The sequence below is a fragment of the Chelonoidis abingdonii genome, chromosome 4 (genome assembly GCF_003597395.2).
Source record: "Chelonoidis abingdonii isolate Lonesome George chromosome 4, CheloAbing_2.0, whole genome shotgun sequence".
NCBI lineage: Eukaryota > Metazoa > Chordata > Testudines > Testudinidae > Chelonoidis > Chelonoidis abingdonii.
The window spans coordinates 89,445,638-89,467,590 of NC_133772.1; the positions used below are offsets into that span (position 1 = coordinate 89,445,638).

The window sequence follows — 21,953 nt, forward strand, 5'->3', positions numbered from 1 at the left end:
TACTGCTACTCTCTGCTGCTTTTCACTCCCACTGTTCCCCTCACCTCCCTCAGTGCTAACTTTTTGAAATCTATCAAAACGTTAAATAATTATTTCAAAAGAATTTCTAAGTTTTGGTGAAAAATCATTTTGGATTTTTTCTTTCTATAATTGCTTGTATGTGTGTGTATAGCATCTATGCATAAATTTTAAAAATAAAACATTTTTACAAGGTAGGGCCTCAATCCTGAAAAGATTTTGACACATGCTTAACTCTACACACTGCGAGCAGTTTCATTGACTTAATTGGTCATGTAGGATCAGAGGCCAAGTGAGCTATGTAAGCAGCCACACATTTTAGGATTCATACTAAAGAAATATTTTTCCTGATGCTGGAATAATTCTGCTTTCCCCCTTCATGGTTTATAAGGCAATCAAGGTATACTGTTATTACAGTATGATGCATGCTCTGTCATCTTTTTTTGGTTGCCTAAATATAGAAACCATGCACTCCTTCTTCTGTAGTGATGCACATTCCTATTGAGTCACTTACTCCACTTACATCATCCTATCACTTGACATTGCTTAGATTGCTTGTGAGCCTTTTTTTTTTTCTCTCTCTCTTCCCAAAATAATTTATTTGGCAAGGCCAATGTAGTTGTTTCAATTAAACTTAAAAGTGGGTCTCTGTGTAGGCACAAGTGACACCCACACATACCTTTGTTGCAGAATCATGGCCTAATTCTTCTATGCTGCTTTCACTCTCATTGTTGGCACTGACAGAATGTCATGCTGTGCTTCTCAATAGGTGCACTCAATTTTTCAAGCATTTTTGGGTGACAATTTAAAGAACACCCGCTTATTTTACAAAAACCCATCAGAAGGCTTGGAGGAAGGCAGCAAATGCTGGTTAACTTATATTTCCGCAGACCCAAAGTAGGAGCCGCATGAAATGCGCCTACATCTCAAGGGCCTCTTCAGATCCTTTAAATCAGCTTTTGTACCCAATGATTGGAAGATAGCTAATGTAACGCTAATATTTAAAAAGGGCGCTAGAGGTGATCCCGGCAATTACAGACCGATAAGTCTAACGTCAGTACCAGGCAAATTAGTTGAAACAATTGTAAAGAATTGTCAGACACATAGAAAACATAAATTGTTGGGCAAAAGTCAACATGGTTTCTGTAAAGGGAAATCACGTTTTACTAATCTGTTAGAGTTCTTTGAAGAGATCAACAAACACGTGGACAAGGGGGATCCAGTGGATACAGTGTTCTTAGATTTCCAGAAAGCCTTTGACAAGATCCCTCACGGAAGGCTCTTATGTAAATTAAGTTGTCATGGGATAAGAGGGAAGATCCTTTCATGGACTGAGAACAGGTTAAAAGACAGGGAACAAAGGGTAGGAATAAATGGTAAATTTTCAGAATGGAGAGGGGTAACTAGTGTTCCCCAAGGATCAGTCCTCTGACCAATCCTATTCAATTTATTCATAAATAATCTGGAGAAAGGTGTAAAAAGTGAGGTGAGGTGACAAAGTTTGCAGATGATACTGAACAGCTCAAGATAATTAGGGCCAAAGCAGACTGTGAAGAACTTCAAAAAGATCTCACAAAACTAAGAGATTGGGCAACAAACTGGCAAATGAAATTTAATGTGGATAAATGTAAAGTAATGCACATTGGTAACCCCAACTATACATACAATATGATGGGGGCTAATTAGCTACAACTAATCAGGAAAGAGACCTTGGAGTCATTGTGGCTAGTTTCTCTAAAAGAAGTCCACGCAGTGTGCAGCGGCGGTCAAAAAAGCAAACAGGATGTTAGGAATAATTAAAAAAGGGATAGAGAATAAGACGGAGAATATCTTACTGCCCTAATATAAATCCATGGTATGCTCACATCTTGAGTACTGCATACAGCTGTTGTCTTCTCATCTCAAAAAAGATATACTGGCATTAGAAAAGGTTCAGAGAAGAGCAACAGAAATGATTAGGGGTTTGGAACAGGCCCCATATCAGGAGAGATTAAAGAGGCTAGAACCTTTCAGCTTGGGAAAAGAGGAGACTAAGGGGGATATGATAGAGGTATATAAAATCATGAGTGATGTGGAGAAAGTGAATAAGGAAAAGTTATTTACTTGTTCCCATAATATAAGAACGAGGGGCCACCAAATGAAATTTAATGGGTAGCAGGTTTAAAACAAATAAAAGGAAGTTCTTCACACAGTGCAGAGTCAACTTGTGGAACTTCTTGCCTGAGGAGGCTGTGAAGGCTAGGACTATAACAGGCTTTAGAAGAGAACTGGATAAATTCTTGGAGGTTAAGTCCATTAATGGCTATTAGCCAGGATGGGTAAGGAATGGTGTCCCTAGCCTCTGTTTGTCAAAGGGTGGTGATGGACAGCAGGAGAGAGATCTCTTGATCATTACCTGTTAGGTTCACTTCCTCTGGGGCACCTGGCATTGACCACTGTTGGTAGACAGGATCCTGGGCTGGATGAACCTTTGGTCTGACCTAGTACAGCTGTTCTTATGTTATGTTCTTATCAGCAGTTTGTTTATTTTAATGTATTTCTCAGTAAACCATAGTCGATGTATGTTGTCCCTAAGATGTGTTAATACCCAACTCATCTTTCACATGTCCTTTTATAGCTAGAAGGAGGAATACTGGCATGGATTTTTTATTCTACCTCCTCCATTTCTTCTAGGTTCATGCTTATATTATCAGCCATCTAAAGAAGGAAATGCCATCTGTATTTGGAAAAGAGAGCAAGAAGAGGGAGCTGATCAGCACATTACCTGAAATCTATATCCAACTGCAACGAGAGCACCATATCTCACCTGGGGACTTTCCAGAGGTCAAGAAAATGCAGGTACATTAACTCAAACCAAAATGCAGTTGTATCTGACTATTAAACAGTGACTTCTGACAAGCCTGGCAAATGTAGGAACACAAAAGTGTCTCCCATAATGCTCTCAACAGTGTGGGTTCTGCAGGCAGTGGCAAGAAAGTGTCAGAAATTGATCATGATTGAAAACTGACTGTTGTGTCTCACACTAGATTAGCATGTTAGGATCACAATAATGAAATCAATGGATTAATTCCTCAGAAAATAGTATCCTAAACTCATAACAACATGACATATAGAAATCAAACCAGTATTTCATCTAGTTCAGTATCTTGTCCCTGTAGACAGTTATGGAATAAACTAGTGGTTGGTTTGTTCCCTGAAATTATAGGTTTAGAGCCATTATTTAAAAAAAAATCCTACTAAATGTAACTGTGGATGTTCATTTCCATATACATGTCTGATAATTTTTTTAAATCCTACTATGTTGTTGATCTCAATGGTTTCTTATGGCAATGAGTTCTACAAGTTAATTATGCATTGCATAAAAAAACAAATTAAAAAATGACCCTTCTATTACTTGTAAACTTATGCCTTTCAGTTTTATAGACCGTCCTCTTTCTGTTATGTTTATATGTTAACATAAATTAGGCACTCATATGTTACCTTCTTTGTACCATTCAGTATTTTGTATAACTCTTGTGTTTCTCCTTGTCGCTTATCTCATCTAAACAGTCCCATTCATTTCAGTCCCTGTTCGTATCTTTTCATGTCCTCTAATCATTTGCACCATGCATCTCTGAGATCTCTTCAATTTCTGCTATATCTGTGTTTAAGATAGGGTGACCAGAAGAGAGCATGGTATTCCAAATGAAGGTGGGCCATTGATGTATGTCATGGCAGCATAATATTTTCAGAATGGTTTTCTAGCTTATCCTTTATACACCCTAACAGTTTTGTTTGCTTTTTTTGACAACTACTATGAATTGAGCAGAGGTTTTTATTGAGCTGTCCACAATCATGTTCAGGTCTCTTTCCTGAGTGGTTGCAATTAATTTAGAAACTAGCAACTTGTATGAGCAGTAAAACAAGAAAAACTCAAGACATAGTTCAGGAGTTGGACTCTATAGGAATAACTAATCAGGAGGGAGGGATGACTGCTTGAAAAGGTAGACTTTAAGGAAGGATTTATGTAAAGAAAAGCAGAAGAGTACAATCTCCTTTTTGTTAAGCAGTCATTGATGGTGGAGTTTGGAAACAGGTAAGTAAAGTAGATCACTTGAGACAGGCTTGTTACTAAAACGAACTCTTCATTGGCGGCTTAGTATTTGAAAAATGACTGGTGTATTTTCCTAAGTCTCAGCAGCAGATGGCAGCAAAGTTGTGACAAGCGATTTCTCACACATGTTCATACTAATGAAAGAACAGTGTGGCTAGCAGACTGAGTTGTGGTCTTGATCTTTGCTTCCTGAAACTAAACTCATCAGTACAGCCTTTGTAGCAGGTAATAGTGAATGAATTCCAGCCAAACAGCTTGATTTAAAGGAAAACAATAGTCTTTTGGTCTTGCCAGCTTACAAGTTTATAATTAATTTTGTGTGCACATGCTTTTTAAGAAATGAGTCAGAACCACTAGACTCCAGAGTTCTGTGGAGCAAGGAAGCCCTGAGTTAGCCATGATTTGTCAAAGCAATTTATCAGTGTTTAACAGGTGGCTGGGGCTGCTAGGGGGAAATGGGAAAGTTATAGTGGAAAACTACTGTTCGTAGGTTGAAATCTAAACTCCTAGATTGAAATCTTGGCCCTACTGAAGTAAATGGGAGTTTTGCTATTGCCTTGGATAGGACCAGGATTTCACCCCTATTCCTCCCAAGTGCGTGACATGGTGTACCGCCCTCAGCAAGTGTCCCCAAGACACTTTAAATGTTAAGTCAGTTATCGAGATCTAGCCACAGTGAGATGGGCGCCATTTTAGAAGCCAGCTTTTCTTATTTTAATAGGTCAGCCTTCTTTCTGGTACCAGATATGTATAAATGAGTACCAGTAGAACTGGTATACTTCTCATACTAAGAGACTGTAAAGACATGAACCTAAATCTAAAGTGTTAATCACTATTTTTAAATTAACAATAATAGATAACAAATCTCACTGTTTGCATGAATATTTATGAGAAACTACATGAATAGCACCAGCTGATACCATGACAAACAGGAGGCACAGATTTCTGACCTCATTACTTCAGCAACTTGAAGGAAATAAAGTTATTAAGGGGTACAGCTGGTTATAGTACCTTGGATCTGAACTTTCAGTACCATGACTTAGGCTACTTACAGCTTTTTAGAAGGTTCTGATTGCAGTGCATAGAACAGGGGTGAACAAACTATGATCTCCAGGCCGGATCTGGCCCCTCAGGGCTTTGGATATGGCCTGTGGGATTGCCACCATGTGGCGCCACGGGCCTTGCTCCGCTCCAGGAAGCGGCCGGCAGCATGTCCCTGCGACCCCTGGGGGAGGGGGTGCAGAGGGTTCCGCATGCTGCTCTTGCCTGTGGGTACCTCCTCCGAAATGCCCATTGGCCGGGAACAGGGAACCGCGGCCAATGGGAACATCAGGGGAGGTACCCACAGGCAATGGCAGCGCTTTCAGCCCTCTGCGCCCCCTCCCAGGACCGCACGGATATGGTGCTGGCCGCTTCCCAGAGCAGAGCGGGCCAGGGACAGGCCAGGCAGGCAGGGAGCCTGACCTGGCCCCAGTGCGTGCCGCTGTCACCCCACAGCCACTGCAGGTAAGCGGTGCTGGGCCGGAGCCCGCATCCCGAACCCCTCCTGCATCCCACATCCCAACCCTCTGCCTCAGCCCTACATTCATGGCCCTGCATGCAATTTTCCTACCCAGATGTGGCCCTCAGGCCAAAAACTTTGCCCACCCCTTGCATAGAACATATGCACATCCAGGAGTGAGGTATCTATGCTGCCATTATTCAAAGTACTAACAGTTTTTATGTAGGATTTCTCTTATTCATGTATTGTGTCTATTAGCTAAATTTGATTACTAAGTTGACATTTTAAATTCAGCTTTACTGTGCAAGAAACTCCGCTCCTAAATGCTATCACTTATTGGATATGCTTATTGTGACAGAACAAATGCAATCATAATGTGTGAGTGCATGGTACTGCCTTGTTGTGTTAGCGACAATTATCCTTACATGAAATCTTGACCACTTTCTCTGTTCTGATGAGCAAGACCAAGTCGATTGGTTGAAATAGCTGTAGAAATAAACATATATTGTAACCATTTCTGGAGCTAAATATAACCTTTATTATATTTAAGTTAGACAGTCGGGATCATAAAAGTTACCTATGGGTATTCCCTTATATTTCTCTGCTGAGTCTTCCTATCTTGCCCTGCTAAAAACCAAAGATTGGCAAACTAGATGTCACCTTCACTACCAATAATACCCATGGGCTATTCCTTTTAGGGAACTGAGACTTTGACCTGACACTTGTCACTAGATCATAGAATATCAGGGTTGGAAGGGACATCGGGAAGTCATCTAGTCTAACCCCCTGCTCAAAGCAGGACCTAATCCCCAATTAAATTATCCCAGTCAGGGCTTTATCAAGCCTGACCTTAAAAACCTCTAAGGAAGGAGATTCCACCACCTCCCTAGGTAACCCATTCCAGTGCTTCACCACCTGCCTAGTGAATTTTTTTTTCTAATATCCAACCTAAATCTTCCCCACTGCATCTTAAGACCATTACTCCTTGTTCTGTCATCTGGTGCCACTGAGAAGAGTCTAGATCCATCCTCTTTGAAACCCCCTTATCAGGCAGTTGAAAGCAGCTATCGAATCCCCCTCATTCTTCCTTCTGCAGACTAAACAATCCGAGTTCCCTCAGCCTTTCCTCATAAGTCAGTGCTCCAGCCCCCTAATCATTTTTGTTACCTCCGCTGGACTCTTTCCAATTTTTCCACATCCTTCTTGTATTGTAGGGCCAAAACTGGACACAGTACTCCAGATGAGCCTCACCAATGCCAAATAGAGGGAATGATCATGTCCCTCGATCTGCTGACGAATGCTCCTACTTATACAACCCAAAGCTGTTAGCCTTCTTGCAACAAGGCACACTGTTGACTCATATCCAGATTTTCATTCACTGTAACCCACATCCTTTTCTGCAGAACTGCTGCCTAGTCACTTAGTTCTGTCTGAGCAAGCATGGGATTCTTCCTTCCTAATGCAGGACTGCACTTGTCCTTGTTGAACCTCATCAGATTTCTTTTAGCCCAATCTCTCTAAATTTGTCTATGCCCCCTGTATCCTATCCCTACCCTCCAGCGTATCTACCACTCCTCCCAGTTTAGTGTCATCTACAAACTTGCTGAGGGTGCAATCCATGCCATCCTCCAGATCATTAATGAAGATATTGAACAAAACCGGCCCCAGGACAACCCTTGGGACACTCTGCTTGATACTGGCTGCCAACTAGACATGGAGCCATTGATCGCTACCCGTTGAGCCCTACAATCTAGTCAGCTTTCTATCCACCGTATAGTCCATTCATCCAGCCCATACTGCTTTAGCTTGCTGGCAAGAATACTGTGGGAGACCCTATCAAAAGCTTCGCTAAAGTCAAGGAATAACACATCCACTGCTTTCCTCTCATCCACAGAGCCAGTTATCTCATCAGTGAGGACAAGCTGTTCCTGGCTGGCCTTGTTGCCACATGTCCTCAGGAATCTTTGCTCTTTCCCATTTTCATTTTCACTTGGATGTTTGTGCGAAGCATTTGAAATGACCGCTAATTAGACAGCAGCATTTCATAGCAGCCTGAAATATTTGAATAGCTTTATCTTTGCTGTAAAAGTACATCAACAAGGGCCTGATCTCGCACACCTTACATGGTCAGGCCTCCCACTGAAATCAGTGGGAGTTATAGCTGAGTAGGAAGGCTCAGGTAGGACGGTATTAAAACATTAGCATTGCTGGCATGGGAATAAGGAGTTTGCTATTATTGTACATAGTAGTGTCCAAAAAGTATCAATTCCATTACCTAAAACCTGTTTTAACATTAAAGGTATGACAAAAAACAGGGAAGTTCAGTGAACTTAAGTATGACATTTAGTCCTTAACATGTCTGATAAAAAAGATTGTGAAATTGTAAATGAAATCAGTTATTTGAGTTGCAGAAGTTGGGTCGGGGGGAAATTAACTCTAGCAAGAGGGAGGTTCCCCTTATAACTGGAAAAAGTGCTGCAGAACATCTTTAAGTTACTCTTGAGAGACATGGGGCTAAATAAAATTTGTTATGCACAGTGAATTTGTACTCCCAAGTTATGCTTCCCCTTCATTCCCTTAGCCACTGACAAAATGGTTTGTTACAAAATTGAGCCTTGATGCTACAGATATTTTGACTTAACTGTTCTTAACTTTCAGTGGATTCGTAAGTGTTTGCAAGATTGAGGCCTTACTGGTGAATCTCACGCTCTTCCGGTGATCTAATTCCTTATTGATATTCATATCTAAATATTTTCTTATAAGGAATACTATTAAATGGAAAATGTTGTCAGTTAACATATATATATAAAAATTCCCCTCTCACCCCTATGGGTGGTATGTGTCTTCCTCAACCTCGGGTCCTCTACCAGAGGCTTGGGAGTTTGAGGGTTCTGCACAGTATCTTAGCTGTTCCTAGCACTGCACTCTTCTGGACAGAAAGCTCTGATGTTGTTCCTGGGATCTGTTGGAGCCACTCACCCAGCTTAGGAGTCACAGGCCCCGAGTGCTCCTACACCATTGGCACCCTTTGGCCTTCACTTTCCACATCCTCTCTAGTTTCCTTCTTTCAGGCCTGTACATCTCCGCTTTTCATATTCCTTCTTCCTTGATGTTGCTGTCACTTTGGCGCTGCTATATCTTCACCACCCTCTGTCTTCTGGTCCTTGTCTATTACCACGATGTCTGGTTGATTGGCCAGTACCTGCCTGTCTGTCTGGATCTGGAAGGTCCCACAGAATCTTAGCCCTGCTGTTCTCCACAATCTTCTGTGGATCTCCCATTGGTCTTGGGAGCGTCTAAGCCCATCGCTGTGCAGATGTTTCTGTACACAATGCCAGCCACTTGGTTTGTTGCCGTTCAGTGTATGCTGTTTCCTGCCTGCATTTACATCCTTTGCGCTATGTGTTGGGACTGTCTCTGAGGCTCTCTGCACAGTCTGCACTTGGGTCCTTCTCTAGTGGGTAGAACCCTCTTCAATGGATTCTGGTGCTCAGTGCCTGTTCCTGTGTTGCTATGACAGTGCTCAGTGCTGTTTTTAGTCGGCCCTTTCCAGCCACTGGTAGGATTTTCCCAATGTCAACCACGCTCAGCTCTCCTTGTCGGTGGTACTCCCATGCAGGGTCTTCTTGCCATTGGCACTTCTTCTGCTTTGGTTCTTCCTCCATGTCTTGCTGCTTGCCTCAGGCATTCTCTCGCAAGTCATCTTTGGGGGCCATCTTTACTGAAAGTACTCCTGGATGTTCCGGGTTCGTCCAGGACGTGGCTTTGACGTCACCAGCCCGCCCGCCTTTCTTTCCGGCTGGTATCAGTCTCTGGGTGTTGGACTTGGGGTGGAAACTTCGTCATTGTGAGGGAGCTTCCGCGGTCATTTCACATCGGCAGCCTTCCATGTCCTCCTTTGGCCAGCTCCCTATACCGGCAGGGTATCTGATGACCGCAGGGCGTATTGTTGATGGCATGGATCTTGTTCTTCCCACCTGAGCTGGCTCTTCAGGACCTGTCTTATCCTTTGGTGATACTTGGATGTTGTGTCTTCTTTGCCTCCTCAATCGTTGGTTCCATGTGACTGTGAGGACGCCAAGGTACTTTGTAGCTGGTCTGTTGTCTTGCTATGGTGGCCCGCTGGTAGTTCCACCTCATCAGTCTTGCTACCTCCCTCTCTTCACTTACCATCTGGCCACACTTCTCCAGTTGCCGAATACATCCCGATATCCTTCACTTGTAAGATCCGGTCAGGTTGGATTAGCGAGTCGATGTCTTGTTCATTCTTAGATATATGCTTGATGTCATCCATTGTAGAGGAGGTGGCTGACGGTAGTTCCATCCTGAAACCTGTACCGTTCCAGTCCTTGTGATTATCTGGCTTGAGGGAGTTTTAAGCCTATGCAGAACAGAGGGGGACAGTGCGATCACCTTGGTAATGCCGCACTTGATTGCCACTTGTGCAAGCTCTTTGAGGTTGACTTTCAGTGTTGTCTTCCTAGTCCCACTGTTCTTGAGGGAAGGTCCTTAGTGTTCCTGTTGATTTGCATATCGCCAGACATTCCACAGATCACGTGTGCGGATTGAGTCTAGGCTTTCCTGTAGTCAATCCCAGCTTGTGCCTCAGATTGGTCTGTTGCTAACTTGAGTCTTGGGCGACTGCTCTCTCTGATGAGCGACTGGTGTGTTCCCAATGCCCCCTTCTGAGGCTGTGCTATGTTACTGGCCCATATGGTCTTGTAGGCTTGGCGGCTTATTGATGCCTGATAGGATTTCCATGTGTGTGGGGAATGCAGGTTATTGGCCGGTAGTTGGACGGTTCTGTTCCCTTGCAGGGGTCTTTCTATGATCGCCTGTCCTTCCTTTGTGTTAGCCAGTTTGGTGGGAGCCTGCTGCTAGCAGCTGGTTCATCTGTGCTGCTTAGGGCGTTCCACGCCTGCGATTAGTTTCTTTAGCCAGTAGGGTGGATCATTCTGGTCCAGGTGCTGTCCAGCTCTTCATGTTTCTTGACCCGCTGGTGTCTTCTACTGTGATGGTGATGGTTTCTGTTCTGGGAGATTGCTGTGCTCTGTTCTCAGGTCCTGCAGCCACTTTGTACTGGTGTTATGAGTCTTTCTCTTTCTCCCATATGTTCTTTCCAGAACTGTCAGTTTCTGCTGCTGGTGGCTCTGCTTGTTATTGGTGTTGTTGCACTGCAGTTGGGGGTACACCTTGGATGGTTCTTTGGAGAACAGGGCATTTACTTTTTGGCCTCCTGCTTCTCTGTGTATTCTCCTTAGTCCTGAGCCGTTGCTTGAGCCTTTGTTTAGCAGTCTCTTAGGGCTTCCAGATGGAGTCAGGCCCATGTATTTTTTTTCAGTAGCGAGTCTTATCCTTTTAATCTTTACCCAAAAAACCCTTTCCTATTGGTTTCACCGCGACTAACTTCTCCGGGTGCTTGATCTTATCCTCCAATCATTCTTCCAGGGTGAGTACATTACCGTGGTTCTTCTTGATCGTGTAGCCAAGCATCTCCAGGTACTTACAGAGGCTGTGCGTATACCAGTTTCATTGGTTTTTGAGTTATTGGTTGGTAGTAGGGATTGTCTGGGCTCTGTTGGAATCTTCTAACAATTACTATCTTGATGGTACTTCTCCCACTGAGCCTTGGTAAGCGCTCTCGGAGGATTGACTGTAGTAGTTTCTCCATGACTTATGCTATTCAGCTGCTGTGCTCTGCAATGGAGGGTGCAGGTGAAGTTTCAGCTTTCAGGTGTGGCCGCACCTCCACTTGTTCTTCCAGTCTTCTGAGTCTGGGACGTAATGTGGGTTTGGCTACCTCAAGCATGATGAGAGCAGCTTCTCTCTTACTATTTTGAAAGCGTTGGGTAACTAGCTGTTTCTCAGTAAGTGTGGATGTAGGTCTTTTGTCCATCCATAATCCCCTCATACGTTTCATATATCCCCTCTCATTTAGGCTACTGTTGTAGTAGCATTCCATCAGTTCCAGGTTTCTCTTGTCTTCACCATGACTGGTTTGTTCCAGTAGCCCACTTATCGTCAGATTGTCCTGGTTCCTCAACATCTGGCGCGGACCTTGTTAATCCGGGCGACGTCTGAGCCAGCACGACTCTCCTAGTTCGTGTCACTCTCATATTTGAGGTAGGCAGGAGAAGCGTTAGGGGGTCTTTTGCCCAAGGACCCCTACTGGAAAGTTTTCTGTAAAATATTTGTTTCTTGAGGAAAAATATTGTAAATATATTTTATTAGTGAAGAATATAATAACTAATTCATTGGAAAATTATGCTTAGACTTTCAAATTTAAGGCTGATCAGTGTATGAGGGTATACATATAAAATACAAACTTTTGTTTCTCTTTCAGGTGGGTTTAGTTTTGAGTTTCTGCAGTGGAAACTGTTTCAAATGAGACCTCTGCAGACAGAAATCTCATTTGAAGGAGTTCCTTCAACAGAATCTGCTCTAAAAAAAATAATAAAAAAAAAATGAAACCTTCGGCAAATGTTTTGTTTAATAATTGGTATGTGTGTTTTGTTATTGACAGGAACAGCTGGAGAACTGTGACTTCTCTAAATTTCATTCTCTGAAACCAAAGCTGATTGAAGCTGTGGATAACATGATGGCCAATAAAATTGCCTCTTTGATGAGCCTGATGAACCAGGAAGAAAGCAACATGCCTACACTGATTGTGCATGGTGGAGCCTTTGATGGCACCACAACCGGACCGTTTGGCCAGGGATATGGGGAAGGTGCTAGGGAAGGAGCTGATGAGGAGGAGTGGGTTATTGCCAAAGATAAACCTGTATATGATGAGATCTTCTATACTTTGTCACCAGTCAACGGCAAAATCTCTGGGGTCAATGCAAAGAAGGAAATGGTGAACTCCAAACTGCCGAACAGCGTCCTGGGGAAAATCTGGAAACTTGCAGATTGTGATAATGACGGCATGTTGGACGAGGAGGAGTTTGCTCTGGCAAAACATCTCATCAAGATTAAACTGGATGGATATGAACTGCCCAGCACCCTACCACCTCACCTAGTGCCACCATCACACAGGAAACCTTTGCAGGTGTCAGAGTGAAAAACACAGGGAGGAGATTCAGTGAGGGATGGAGGGAACTGAAAGCCCTCTGAATCTTTTTACAGATGAGTTGAACCATCAAGACTTGAAATTAGTGGCAATCTTTAAATCACATATCAGATTTCAAACAAATTACTGTAACCAGCACCATAGTACAGAGGTTACGTGTGTAATAGCTCTGGTTGACCTTCACTGAGACAGGTTTATCACAAGTCCCTTTTGTAACTACTTCCACACCTTACATTGCTAAGATAGCAAGGCTTTCTTTGAGAATCACACTGTCCATGTCTCAACCAAAAAGCAGAAAAGATATAGACCGCACCTACAATCATGTACTAAACATGAATACCTAGGAACACAAAGCTCCCCAGACTCTTTAGCAAGTGAAAGGAAACGCTAATGCTCTAGAAGGCATAGATTTGTTTAATAAAGATACTTCAGGTGCCTTTGTGAATGGCAGCATCCCTAGCTTTAGAAAAGACAGAAATACAAAGAACACTGCCTTCATATTCTGCTGTTGATTTTAATAATATTAACTTGTGGGAGGAAAGGGGGACATGGGTAGAACTTTTTGTAAGAATGTTCAGGACATGAGCAGAAAGATAAGAATTTTTACAAGAGGCTATTTTTTAAAATCTGCAATTTATTAAAACTGTTTAAATCTGTCAGCTGTGCATCGTGGTAAATGGAAGAAATGCTTCTTTTTGCTTTGTGCATAAAATAATCTGCAACTGACCCATTAGCTAAAAAGATTTGGATCCCCACTGTATTGGGGATGGGAATTTCAAGATTTCTGTTTAGCTGCTTTGCACATTGTTTGGTATAAATTCCTGAACTTTTCCAGTTATAGCACTGTTTGGTCCTGGTTCTTGGAAGCATGGGAATTCACATGTTTTAGCAGAAACAGAGGCCTTGTTTTGAATCATGAGGGAAGGGTGTATTGCATTAAACTTCTTTTCAGGATATTCACTGTGCATATTTAGTTGACTTGATAAATTCTCTTGGGATTTACACTCAAAGTTTACAACCAATTATATGGATATTCTTACGTCCAAGTATTCTTTTTAGTTTCTTTTATTCCAGCAGAATTTTGAATTCTTTCCTTTGTTAATAGGAAGCTGGCAAATGTAGAAAAGATGTTCCACTCCTACTGTAGCATCATCTTCAGAAGGTAGGCCAGTGGAAGTTGGGTTGGCCCCTTAGTGAAGTTAACGGGAGTCTTTCCACTGACTTTCACAAAAGCTGGATTGGTCCCTTAAAGCGTTGTTAATTTATTAAAGAAACATTTGGAAGGGACAGAAGTGCACCAACACTTTACTTCACCATCCTTCCCAATTATACAATCAAAGAAAATTGATCATGTGAGCTACGCACAACTGATTCTAACATCCCTATTCTCAGTGCTCCAGAGGAAGGTGATTCTCCATCCCCATTAATTTTAATATGCTTTTTCTTTTTGCACAGGAAGTGGGGAATAGAACAACAATTCCGTCCTGACACCAAACTTGGCAGTTAGTTTAGTTATGTGCATGTGAGTGAGAATCACTTTGTAATCCATATAGCATAAAATACTATAGGTATTAAAAGTACTGTAATTTTGAGCACTTTTCCCCCTTGAATCCAAGTAAGGTGGTATAACAGGGTTCCATGTTCCATGTCCCACCCCTCTTGCTGGGGCCCACTTGCTGCCTCTAATAAGGCTCAGAGAGGCTTTATTTAAGTAAGGTTCTCCCACCACCAGTGTCTGTCTATATACAAGTCTTGCAGATTAGTCACCTCCTTTACAGGCAGAGGCAGCCTTCAGCTATGAGGCCTCCAGTTCCCTCCCTGGCTGCCCTCCACTTCTGGCTCCCTCCCAGCCTTTATAGCTCTTGGCTTTTCAGGCCAGCAAGTGTTACCAATCCTCAGGCCGGCATCAGGCTTTTTCCATCAGCCCCAATCTGTTTCCCCTGATTGGAGCTGACTGGGCAGGGGCTAATTAGGTGCTTTTGCACCAGCACCCTGCTGCATACCTCCCTCCTTAAGCCGATGCCAGGCCTGATCTTCCTCGGCCCCGCTTCCCTCGGCCTGGGGTTTTATTCTGGGGGTGGCATCCCTGCCTAGTGAGGTGGTCCCTGGACTCAACACTGTGGGGTTTTGGTATGCCCACCTACAAAAGTTGCATTGGGTAGGGGGTGGGCCACCTCACAAGTCCAGCTCCACCCAGAGGTCATCACACCAATCGCACCCTTGGGCAGGTTGCCCTGGAATGCCCTCTTTCCTTCCCTGGTAGGGGAGATGGATCAGAGCCAACTGCCCCGAGTCTACCCCCCTGTCTCCTGTTTGGGCTCTCTGCCTCTTGGAGTTTGGACCTCCCTCTTTTGGGTTTCTACCCTGTGATCTTTCTTTAGCTTCTCTGCCTCTATCACGAGGATTCCCTCCCCTGGGTGGTCCCATCCTGGAATGTTTGTTCCTTCATCAGTCCCTCCCTTAGGGTCTCTCTCCTGACTGTGCTGCCTAGGATTTGTAGCTTTTTCCCCTTGAGATTGTGGGGACTCCCCTTTCCCAGGGTTCACCCCTGTAGGGGACTGGCCCCCTCCCTCCAGGTCCTTCTCTCTCGCTTTCTCTATTCTTCTCCTTCCCGGCTTCCCAGCGGGATGCTCATGGAGTTTCTTGCGTCCCTCTGTCTCTCCCTAGAGGGAGCAGTGGACCCTGTGAAAGTCTGCCTCTGCATATTCCTCCATCCTTTTGACAGCGACTTCTATGGTGGCATGCTATCTGGGAGGCACTGTACAAATTGTTCGAGGATCACCTGATCCATAACTTGCCCCACTGTTTGGGCATCGGGCCTCAACCACCACATCGCCCAGTCTGTCAATCTCTGGGCAAAGACCCAGGGCCGCACGCCCCTCGCCTACCAGGCTGCCTGAAACCTTTGCCAGTATTTCTCCAATGAAAGCCCCAGGTGATCCAAGATGGCTGCCTTCACCGTATCATAGCCTCTAGCCTGGGCATCTGTCAGGGCCATATATGCCATATATGTGTCTCCCCAGCAAGATAGGTGCTAGCCACAGGGGCCAGATTGTCCTGTCCCATCCTGCACCCAGGGCCACCCTGCTTTTGCAGCAGCACCCTGCTAACAGTTGGATTCTGGAAGTACCTTCTGAGACAGAACAATCTAAAGAGTGATTGACTAACCTCTTGAGTGAAGGAAGGAGAATTTCCTGAGAGTGACTAAGTAAGCAAATTAATTTATTCATGTCTGAATAGCAATGACATTATAGCAGAACTTTCAGTAGCCTTTATGGTTCATTGCTAACTTTGAGCACTCTGCATATGACCTTCCAGTGATGTGTTGTACGGCCTCCCTCCATCTCCTCACCGGTTCCCTATTTCCTGAGTATAGTTGGTTTTAAATTTATAATTTTCAGGAATGTCCATGTGTAAAGTACGTAAATGCTCTAGGAAGATCCTCCCCTACATAGCTTTTTTTTCTCAAGCTTGTGTAAATTCAAGCTCTCCATCTTAGCCACTTACTTCAGATCTTTCAATACTTTTGATCAATCTAGTAGCTCTTCCATATGCCTTCTACAGAATTCATGCATCCCTGGGCAGACAGACCAAATCGTAAACATGGGTCCTTGAGAGCAACTTCACCGTGAGTTTGTATTGCACAACAGTACACCCTCCATTGGATTGTTTCTAATCATTTGATGTAGCTTAGTCCTGTTATTCTTTGCTATAGTTTAACAGTGTGTTCACATCTTTACTACAGCTAACATGTACGTTGAAGACTAAAGACATACACAATATAAAAAACTCACCAAATGGAAGCAAAATTGTAATCCATCTTTAGGCATAACTTTAGCTTATAGCTATAGTAGGATCTTACAGTGTATATATACCAATAAATATTTATCCATTCTTATAGCTATGTGCTAATTGTAAATATTCCATTAGAAGGTTCTTTATTAAGTTGATTTAGAGCCCTTAAGATAATTCAAAGAACTGATCTAATTTATTCACAAATGAATGAGATGTTTTTTTGTAATCAACTGTTAGGTATATTACCTTCACTCAGTGTAATAAGTGAGAGAGGGCTGTATCTAGCATCTCTTCAATAGCATCCACTTGACTGTTTGATACTGCTAGTATTTTTTGTTAAATGAATCAAACATCTCAAATCTCTTAGCATATCTGTATAAAACCGAAAAGTAGTACTTCAGGGTCTCAGGTTAATTTACAACCAAGATGTTAAATCCATATACATACTATTTCATTAGCTTGTGGTTATACCCAGTGATTAGAACTGAGTTCCTAATTCAAAGCAACTCTTCCAACAGTAATTAGATACATGTTTGTTGATATTGAAATCTTACTATTGGTTTTTGGCTAGAGACAAACCCACTTCTGCATCAATTCAGCCATAAGGTTATTTGTTGTCAGTGCATAAGCTCATACATCTTTGCCCCAGAGTCCATCTAATACATTGGTGTTTGGAGAGGACGTTCATTCTTCTTGACTATAGCAAAAACAGTCTGAAAGCTCTCCAGTGAGCTTGTAAGATCTTATATAAGCATAGTGTGTTACCAGAAATCTCTGCCAGAAGTCTCTAACGTGTATTCTGCCAATGTGCTGGCTGTACTTTCATCTGCCCCAGGTTCTATATTCTTTGAGGCTTTCACATTAACACTAGCCAACCAGTGTTCTGAAATATGCTTGCTGTTATGTTAAATATAATATTGAATCCACTACTCCAGCTATGGTCATCACTAAGGTTGTGGAGACAGAGGGCAGAAGGGAATGGTGGAAATTTTCTCAGCATTGCCGTGGTCGTACACCATTAGCTTGGTAACCATTTTACCAAGGCTGAATATTTGACATATGTCTCTGGTTCTCTGCATTATTTCTAATTGCTTTGAAGGTCTATGTAAAGTTGCATTCAGTTTTTCAGCCAAATTACAATTTTTCAGGGATCTTGGCATGTCTTCCATCAAGTAGGTTTTTGCGTTTACCTGTCCCCAAAGTCTCCAGTTGGAGATGCTCAGGTATTCTGCTTTGTTCATGATTCCCTTTTACCTTTTCTTTGCGGCTGACTCTTAATGCTTTGAAAAAAAAATTCTCCAGTTTCCTTTTGATATTTTTGTGAGGATTGCTCAGGTTTCCAATTGAAATTTACCTCTGTTTCTTTTCTATTTTGTACATGTTCTTCTGACCTGTTGTTAGGCCTGATTAATCCAATGTGCCCTCTGCCTTTTCTCTCATGGTGTACATGAGAAACGTGTACTTGATGTTACTTAATTTTGTTGACAAACCCTGAGACAACAAAAACTGTTCAAAACTGTTTATGTTGGCTATGCTAATGATCAGAAAAATTAAATTACTGGAGCATGTATGGGGAAATAACTCCATTGTCCTGAAGGGGGCAATGATTTCTGTTCCTTTTAGCTTGTGTTTTATTCCCTGCTACTTCTGTGTCACCAAGGCAACTTGTTGATTTCCTCAAAGCTACTGTATAAATGACCCTTTGCATTTCTGGGCCCCTGAAAGCTACCCTATTTTTGGCCTGAAGCCTGCTTTCTTAGCCGAGCTTCCTCTTTACTTATCCTCCTGAAGGAAACAGTTTCTTTTTCTTTTTCTGTCTGCTTTTCCTTGGTTGTTTCCTCTTTGAGCTGATCATACCCTTACACGCATTGTCCAAGCATTTAGTACTCGCGCTCTCCTCTTTCAACTCAGCTATGGCAGGACAGCATGTTTTTAGGGTTCCTCCAGTGTTTGGGGGACGTGAGATGGAAGACAAACTCTTCCCTTACTGAAGAGGAGCTTCACTTCTTCCTTTCCCATTTATCTCAGTTCCTTGCTTGTGAGAGGCAGCCGCTTCTGATACTGTCATGTCACATAGGGTGCGGTCAGGGGAAAGGAGTATAAAGAGGCATGTTGGTAGCAACAGAGAGAGTTGCTTTCTATTAATGATATGATCTGCACTACTTCCAGGTTTCACAAAGTCAATGGGAGTTTTGCCTGAGTACGGACTGCAGGATTTGGTCCATGGTTTTTTTCATGAACAGAGTTGTAGATTGTACATTCCTTTTAAGGCAAGAAGGATAACAAAGGCAAGGGAAACTGATACAAGAATAAAGAACAGGAATACTTCTGGCGCCTTAGAGACTAGCAAATTTATTTGAGCATAAGCTTTTGTGAGCTTATGCTCAAATAAATTTGTTAGTCTCTAAGATGCCACAAGTACTCCTGTTCTTTTTGTGGATACAGACTAACACAGCTGCTACTCTGAAACCTGTCATGATACAAGAATATCTTTTCTTACAATCTGCTGGTCCAGACTTCAACTTAAACTAATGCCTTCTCCCATCCTAGATGTGAAGTTGTGCTTTGAGAAGGAACTACCTGAGCGTTACCCAGATTCTGCTCTGTGTGAAATCAATGGAGCCATTTTAGATGGTGACAGAAAAGTGACACTACTTTACCCAGCCAGGCTTTCAGGCCCTTGTATCAAGGGTTCCCTGCTCTAGTTAATTATTCTTGAACACTCAGTCTGTTTTTTATTACTCTTCCGTCCTTAATACAGTTTAGTCACCACCACTGCCAACCCCTCCCGAAACCCCAAACCAGTTAAGGGCAAAATTGAGTACTTGTGCATCTCCATTAACTTCAGTGGGGTTGTGCCCATTTATGTCAGGGCTGAATTTAGCCCTGGTTCTGTACAAAAACCTTGTTATGTTTAATAGTAACACTGATCCTCTATGTAATTTATGTTGCAAGTTATAAAATCACTTTTTTATCATATAATATTGTTTTGTTTAATAGAAATTGAGACTTTAGAAGCAATTGTACTAATGTGAATGTGTTACATTTGTCTGATATCTGCAGTAAGGCAACTGCACATCCTAGCACCTTCCCTGAGTATCTTGACTAGGGAGATTCACTTGGGGGAAATGGGAAGGATCTTTTACTGCAGTCTACTACAGCGTAGGAGGAAAATAGGATCTGGGTATCTGCTGATCCTCCAGCCCTACACCTGCCTTACCACTGACCTTTCTGTGTACAGATACACAGGGGATCCATAGTGGACCTGGGCTGCGAATTATCACTATGTGTAGCCTCCAAATCTTGACTCCTTCTGACACAATGGAACCATAATTGTTCCACTGTTTTGGGACCTTCCCTACCTGCTGAAGAGGAAAGCAGGATTTGTCCCTCAGTGACTTGCTGTCATTCATTTTATCTTTCTAGTTTTATTAGTGAAAAGGTGGTGGCACAACCTTCTTTCCACTCCTGTGTGTGTAGGCTACCACTTCATGGCACTTTCAATATGGATAATGAATAGAGCTGGTCAAATTTTCAGATGAAACATGTTGATTTTGCCCAAGTTTTATTTTGAAACAAAATGCTTCATTTCACTAAAGTCAAAACATCTCATTTTAACTGTTCCATTTCAACTTTTTTGCTTGATTTTTATTTTATATAATAATTTTTAATAGAAAATAACACCAAAGCAATGCAGACAAGAGAACCAAGAAATGTGGACTTTGTTGTGAGATCAATACCCTGCACTATCTGCATCTAAAAAGTTACAGTCCAGCAACTTGTGAAGCCATCAAAAGCATCTCCCTGCCCTTCTGTCCCACATATCCTTTGCCGTTCTTTTAAAAGAATTAAGACACTGTTGGGGAAGAGCGGAAAGGGGAAGAAGGATACAGGAGAAGGAATTTTGACTGCAAGAAATGTGGAACCTGAGCTTCAATGTTCTTTGCCATTACTAGAGAACTGAGTGAAATCTGGAGTTTCCATTTCATGGCAAATGCTGCAATTCCGAAATTTGCTTTTCTTCCAAATTCAGAATTTCCTGCAGAAAAGAATATTTTAAAAAATTATTTTCACCATATAATTTCAAGAAAGTCAACATTTTTCATTTCAGTGAAGTAAAAGATGTTGAAAAGTCCTAAATGAAATGTGTTTTCTGATTAGTTGCTGGGAACTATATTACAACATCACCACCACCAACACTCAGTTTGACATTTATTATTATTATTGTGCTCAGGAAAGACCCAGGCTGGGGTCTTGTCTATACTAGAAAGAGTTTGCCAAGCCTTACCCCATACACCCAGAACCCTCCTAACATTCCATACCTGAACCCCACCCCACTGAACCTCAACCCCTGCATCTGGAGCTCCCCTACACCCAGACCCCTATCCTCGCACCCCAGAACACCCGCCACTGAGCTCCCTGCATTCAAACCCCCACCCTGATGATCCTCACCCCCTGAACCATCCAGATACCCACACCGCTGATCCTCAACTAGCTGCAAGTCCTAAATGAGTGGCAGACTCCCACCTCACCAAGTCCAACTCCCCCAGCACCCAGACCCCTCCGCTGAACCCCAACCACATTCACCTGGAAGCCCCTGCAGAGTCCCATTGCACCTGGAACCGCGCCCCTCTCCCCCCCAACAAGCCTCTGTGCATCCAGATGCCGCAACACCTGGACGGACAGACAGACAGACACACCCACACACACACATCACTGAGCTGCCTGCACCCAGATTGTTGCACACACAACCCTTTATTCCCACACCTGGATCCCTCACGCTGAGCCCTTTCACGCTCGGATCCTCCGTGGCTGAGCCTGCCTGCCCCACACCTGGAAGGGCCTTATATGTCCACATCCAGTATACAACATGTGTCTTTGGTGCAAGGCATGAAAACTTATACAGAACCTGCTCTTCATATGCCTGTCTTAAGCGAGTGATATTATTAATCCCTCACATTTATCAGCTTACCTACAACACTTAAAAATGCATATCTTTTCTAACAATATGCTGTTTCTACAGTTTGATAGTTTGTCATTTTAATTCAATCAAAAGAGTTTAGGACATATTTTCTGTTGTGTGTGTGTAATTTCCTGAGCACTGAGAACATGCTACTTTGCATTTCCTGTTTTACACAGTCACCTGTCCTTGTACCGTTGTAAAATATTTAAAGTTCATACCAAAGGTATTGTCTCTCATTTTTAAGGAAATATTTAATAGCAATTTCTTGATGCATATTCCAGTTTGTACAAGTAAGGAAACTAGGGCATATATTCATTGAGGTTTGTACTTTGGTTACATGCACAATAAATTCCATACAGATACTGTAATATATATATATATATTTTAATATGCTTTGTAATCACTTTCAGGTGTTTGTGATAAAACTTGCTGATTAATAAACTGTTAAACTACCTATTCTTTGGGGTTTGTAAAACTTTGTTTCTGAGAGGAAAAACAATTAGAGGAGGAAGTT

At 42.6% G+C, this 21,953-nt stretch overlaps 1 protein-coding gene across 1 annotated transcript in view; it reads left to right on the forward strand.

The window, feature by feature from the left end:
• EHD4 (EH domain containing 4) overlaps positions 1-21,898 on the forward strand; it is a 76,476-nt gene extending 54,578 nt beyond the window's left edge. Inside the window, exons 5-6 of the mRNA XM_032793847.2 lie at positions 2,692-2,856; positions 12,136-21,898. Coding sequence (XP_032649738.1) covers positions 2,692-2,856; positions 12,136-12,672 — 702 coding nt within the window. The 3' untranslated portion in view covers positions 12,673-21,898. The remainder of the gene's footprint in view (positions 1-2,691; positions 2,857-12,135) is intronic.
• Positions 21,899-21,953: the final 55 nt, after the last annotated feature.